The 5,901-nt window shown below is 38.8% G+C and overlaps 1 protein-coding gene across 1 annotated transcript in view; it reads right to left on the bottom strand.

The window, feature by feature from the left end:
- Nucleotides 1-252: 252 nt before the first annotated feature.
- Nucleotides 253-5,901, bottom strand: part of ABCC4 (ATP-binding cassette, sub-family C (CFTR/MRP), member 4) — a 321,328-nt gene continuing 315,679 nt past the window's right edge. The window contains exon 31 of the mRNA XM_011996653.1: nt 253-2,091. Coding sequence (XP_011852043.1) covers nt 1,984-2,091 — 108 coding nt within the window. The 3' untranslated portion in view covers nt 253-1,983. The remainder of the gene's footprint in view (nt 2,092-5,901) is intronic.

Genomic DNA, 5,901 nt, shown 5'->3' with positions numbered 1-5,901 from the left:
TGAGGCATAAGCTAATACTCTTTCTTCCTAGAAGGGTACAGATGGACTTGTTTAAATAGCAACTGCTTCAAACTGTCTGAAACCCACTGAAATACCCGTTAGAATATTTGGTACACCTAATTCGCCAAGAGAACCAGTTGATGATAGAAGGTATCCTTTGATCCCATATTTTTCGATCTCAGGAAAACTCATTGGCATTCATCAGCAAGAACATGAGTCAGGAATCCCTCGAAGCACAGAAATACAGATCTCTGAATGGAGATGAAAACTATCATTTATTTCAACTGAATTTAGTTTCATTAAAAAATTCTATGACAAGATTAAAACAGAAACAGGATGTTTATATGACTGTCTTTAACCTCAAAAGTACAAATAAACATATAGACATTTTGAATATAGCTAACGTTTTAATAAACCTCATTATGATCACCGTTGTAATTTCAGTCACCTAAAATACAAGCCATGACTATTAATAAACGTTTACTGTGTGTGGTTTATTGGACTGAACATTAACCATACATTTATTTCTAAGTACTAGGAGTTGAACAGCTACTACAGTCAATGTATTTTGGTCGTTAGCTGTGTGTGTGCTTTTTAAGGCTTCACTCAATAAAACATCTGTTGCTCTCTACTGATGAGTCAAAAAACTTCCTATATGAAGGACACATATGTATACAAACAAATGCACATGTGTGCATATCTATATACATAAATGCAGTTTCAAGGAAGTGACACCTTATTCTGAGAGGTCATGAGACTCCACTTCAAAACCTTTAGTAAACTGAACTCAACATGTTACAGCCACCACCATCAAGAAAAATTAAAGACCCACAGTTCAAATAAAGTACAACAGGTCCCAGGAAGTATTGTGGTTTGTTGATTCATTCAACAGAAAGCCCAAATGACAATGCTATTAGTGGTCAGAAGTAAACTAACCTGGACAAGCTCATGAAAATGAACCCCTGGATGCATCCTGAGAACATACTCCATAATTATAGTCAATGCTTGCAACAATTTTCAGTTTGTCTCATCATGTTAGCAGAGCCTATTCATGCAATTTAGAAAGGATTTCAATAAAGCCTAAACCAAAAGGCTTACAGTCAACAGAGGGTTAGCCTTCCATAAATGAGAAATCCAAAAAAGAATGACGCCACGTATTTCAGGAATGTCGGTTAGAGGTTTGGCCTTCTTGGGAAGTGTCACAATGCTGAGTCTAAAACTGCAACAGTTACCATGTCCAAGTCATGCAACTCTAAAGGAGGATGGACGGTCACATTTGTGTCCTTCAGTATCAAAGCACCTTTAAGGGCCTCCATTTTGAGAAAGTAGTATTTTCTCTTCCTTCTCTTTTAGAACATAGGATAAAATATTGTCCTTCTATCCTTTAAACATATATCCTTTTTTTTTTTTTTTGGTGGAGAGTAAGGGTTACATACTCCCTACTACTATGTCGCAAACTTTTTCTTTTTGTTGTTCCCATTGGTTTTTAACTGTACTATTTTCTAACAAGAAGCCTTCAGAGAAAATAATGGATCCTAGTTATGTCAAAGAAAACAATGAGACAAAATGGCAACTTCACAGTCTTCAAGTAAATAGAATCCCTGATATAAATGGAAATTAACATGTAATTTTAGGGGCAGTAAAAACAATAACAACAAAAACCTGTGACAACTTTGTCCTACTCCTTTAAAAATGAGCTTTGACTCTGTCATTTCTTAAGGCACAAAACCTGATAGACAGCATTTAACTGGTGGCCTGCATCTCTGATTTGGATTTTAAAAAACAACTATTGACATTTAAATAAAAATAAACCATTTTGTTAGAGCTGGAGATCACTGGATAAGTTGGGAGAAATATTCAAATGAACCAGCATCTTGTATGTATAAATATTTGTTGCCAAAGTAAAAAAATTACAATGTGGTTTACATAGTCCAAAAACTAGCAGAAAACACCTTCGGAACAGACATGACGTCTTGGTTGGATTCATAGTGCTGTCTCGAAAATAGTTAAGGTTGAGGGCTGTCCATTGGAAGTGTTTGTAACCATATGGTCAGTGTGACCGATATGTGGATAATTTCTTTTGAAGTATACCTGAAAAAAAAAGAAAGAAAGAAAAAAGGCAAGCATAAAAAGAATGTTTCAAAATTTTAAAGTCCTCCTCCCTGAAACAATGCACTTCTGTGTCCACTTCTTCATGTGAAGCAGATCATATCCCTTACTGAGGCACAATTTAAGAACAGGGATGAATGTACTGTACAGAGGAATTAGCCCCACTAGAACCCTCAGCAGGGCTGGGTTGAATACCAAACAACCTGTAGATCCATTTTAGTTCCGATCACTCTGATTCATAGATATGTTTTATCTCTGTATTAAATTGATAAGCAGAATCATTTTACTGACTCAAAACTTGGAGATAAATTAAAAACAGGGTGACAAAGAGGCTGGGAAATCTAGCGTCTGCACGAGGGTTTCTCATTTTCACACATAAAATGAGCACAATAGATTTGGATGTTAATATCAAGCTGTAATCCCTATATTTTATAAACTCTGATTGACAAGCATTGAAATGCTGGCGTATATGTATGAAACATCCCGGTGTTTAATTTGTGCGGCAAAGCAGTTATAGGGCCTATAGAAATGTGGTCTGTGGATAGTGGCCCACAATAATGAAAAGAGAAGCAAAAGCTTTAACAATGACTCCACCAAGCAACTTCTCTAAAATGTAAGATGATACCAAATAATAGGACAGTTCTTTGCCAAGCCTTTGAGTTCCTGAATTCTTGCAATTTCTAGCTGAACTAGAAGAGATACAGGTTTTCTGATAAATGTATAATCAGAACATAAAGGAAATGAAATGCTGTCAAGTTTCTCTGTTCCACGATCATCAGTTTTTAGTAGCTGTATCGTATCTTGGTTCCTTGACAGATGCGCATAACAAAATGAAATAATGTCAAGACTTGTGAGCTCTTATCTCAAAATGTGTTTGGGTGAAAAAGGACTTCAAATGTAATTTTTTTTTCCCCAAAGAAGAATGTGAAAAGTTTTGTTTGAGTCTTTAAAACAGAAAATGTAGCAACTATCTGAGGCTGACACGTGTCAGCTGGGTCTCTCAGTCATACGATTCTGGATCTATTTTTTAAAATCTTGCTCCGAGTATATTTGTGGGTGCTGTCAACAAAGTTATCACTGGAGATAATGGGCTTCACATACAAAAAAGAAAGTGCTGAGACACCTGCCTACATATTAAGTGCACTTTCTTTTTCTCTCACTTCTTGCATGCTTGTTACTCCAGAAACATTACATATAACACACTATATATTAAAATGTCACTTAAGGAGAAAATAAATCGTCCAATAATGCTGGAATGCTGCCAGAGGAAACCTGAGGCTATTTCCATTATAATGCAAGTGTTCAAAAACAAGACTTTTCAGGGGATAATTTCATATCATCTCCCTCTCCCACTTTTTTAAGCTAGCCATATTTTGTGCGGTTATAGATTTATATACTCCAAAAAGACTATTCCTTAGTGAAACTAAAAACAACCAAAAGAACAAATAGACATTCACATCACTTTCTACTGCTTGATAGCCTTCCCCAAATAGGATGCTTCCTTCTGTGTAACCCTCTTGATGTATTTTTTTATATAAAGAAAGTGTTGTTATTAGCAATTTTAAACCCAAATGGTCTTAGCTTCATGGTCTGAAATACTTAGTCAAAAACAAATCCTGTGTGTATAGTCTTTGATTTGACCTTTCTTTTTCTCTTCTGCTACCAGGTTTTATAACACACTATGGGTAACAGCACAGGTGAGATAAAACATCTTTTTTACAGTGCAGGTGATGAAGGGAGTTGAGATTACTGAACCACTTTTAGCAAAGCCCTCATGTTGTAAGCTATGTCTGGGATGGACAGGTCCAGTCTCAGCTCTCTGGAGATTCATTGCTGATCCTGGAAAAATTACCTAACCACTCTCTCTACCAGCTGCCTCATCTGTAACATGAGATAACAATAGCCTACGTCACAGGAACTGATTAATGGCTACAGACAACAGATTGAAAACCTGCCGCATTAGTGTTGGGTGTCATGATGAACGCTGCGCAGAGAAGTGGCCCCTAAGTACACAGAACGTGGCAGTATCGCCTGGCTTGAAGGATGAAGACAAAGCATCTAGGAAACCCTCTGGTGCATCTTTTATCTTTACAGAATCCCAAAGCTGTGGCTGAGACGATTTCAACTGAGTGAATATGGTAACCTGGGAGGCAGAAAGGCAGAACTGAAAGATCATAGAAGTCGGAGTATGAACACCTTTGAACTGGTGGCTTTGAAAAGTTACTCAGGCTGGGCGCGGTGGCTCACGCCTGTAAGCTCAGCAGTGTGGGAGGTCAAGGCAGGCGGATCACTTGAGGTCAGGAGCTTGAGACCGGCCTGGCCAACATGGTGAAACCCCATCTCTACTAAAAATACAAAAATTAGCCAGGCATGGTGGTGCACGCCTGTAGTCCCAGCTACTCAGGAGCCTGAGGCAGGAGAATCACTTGAACCCAGGAGGCAGAGATTGCAGTGAGCCAAGATTACACCACTACACTCCAGCCTGGGTGACAGAGTGAGACTCTGTCTCAAAAAAAAATAAATAAAATTTTTTTTTTTTTTGAGACGGAGTCATGCTCTGTCGCCCGGGCTGGAGTGCAGTGGCCGGATCTCAGCTCACTGCAAGCTCCCCCTCCCAGGTTTACACCGTTCTCCTGCCTCAGCCTCCCGTGTAGCTGGGACTACAGGCGCCCGCCACCTCACCCAGCTAGTTTTTTGTATTTTTTAGTAGAGACAGGGTTTCACCGTGTTAGCCAGAATGGTCTCGATCTCCTGACCTCGTGATCCGCCCGTCTCGGCCTCCCAAAGTGCTGGGATTACAGGCTTGAGCCACCGCACCCGGCCAATAAATTTTTTTTTTAAAAGTTACTCAGCTTCTTTTATTTTAGCATTTTCATGTGTCAAAAGGGGATAATAACAGCAGGTTAGAAGGACTGTGAAGCTTAAGGGAGACAATGCCATAAGCATTCATGTTTGTGGCAAGAAGAGTATCAGTGAGTATGGGAAACCTTGTCCCTCTTTTCCTTCTTTTCTTGAGTTTGCTCCATTATAGTTCCTCTAATGTAGGTTGAAACTAAGTTCAGTATTTAAACTCTAGCTCATCAGTGAAGCCACCATAACAGAGCTAGATTTTACTAAAATCAACAGAGCAATACAAGCTCCCCCATGTGGACAAAGGAGAGCGACTGGGCTTTGATTGACACTGCATTCCTAAGATACCATCTGATGTGTTGAATTCAGGCTCAAGACCCTGTCAGTTCATTTTTACTGATATGTATGGCCCTAATTCAATCACAGTAACTCTCATGGCCTCAAGTTCATCATTTTTCAAGCCAGTCTAATTTTGGTGTACATCATTGGCTTGAATATTGTCAAAGTCAAAGAGTAATGGAGACTTAGAAAGGACTTCTGCTTTTAAGATAATGGAGTAATGAATTTTCTCTCTTTTCCCTTTCAGAAACCACTCTAAGCATCAAAGATATTCATTAATAAAAAATAAGCTAAATCTTTGTGAAATCAGGAGAGCCTGAATGGTAAAGTATCATGAAGGGCTGCCATATGCAGCTGGAACCAGTGGAGCTGTGGCAAGGCTGAGAAGATGTCTATGAAGAGCCGGCCTCAACAATCATAGGAAAGTAAAGTTCTCCAATTAACTGGAGGAACACTAAGGTATGTCAATAAACAATCAAAAAGAAACATCTTTGACCTATGTACATTGGTGAAGTCCTGACAAAAGAGAGATTGCAATTGCCCAATTCTGTAAGCTAAGGAGGAAGAAAGCCAAAACATGCATTCTCAATTTCACATACACAC

The sequence above is a fragment of the Mandrillus leucophaeus genome, unplaced genomic scaffold (assembly GCF_000951045.1).
Source record: "Mandrillus leucophaeus isolate KB7577 unplaced genomic scaffold, Mleu.le_1.0 Scaffold520, whole genome shotgun sequence".
NCBI classification, from domain to species: Eukaryota; Metazoa; Chordata; class Mammalia; order Primates; family Cercopithecidae; genus Mandrillus; species Mandrillus leucophaeus.
Note: the sequence above shows the minus strand (reverse complement) of the source record. Positions and strands in the feature narration are given on the sequence as shown.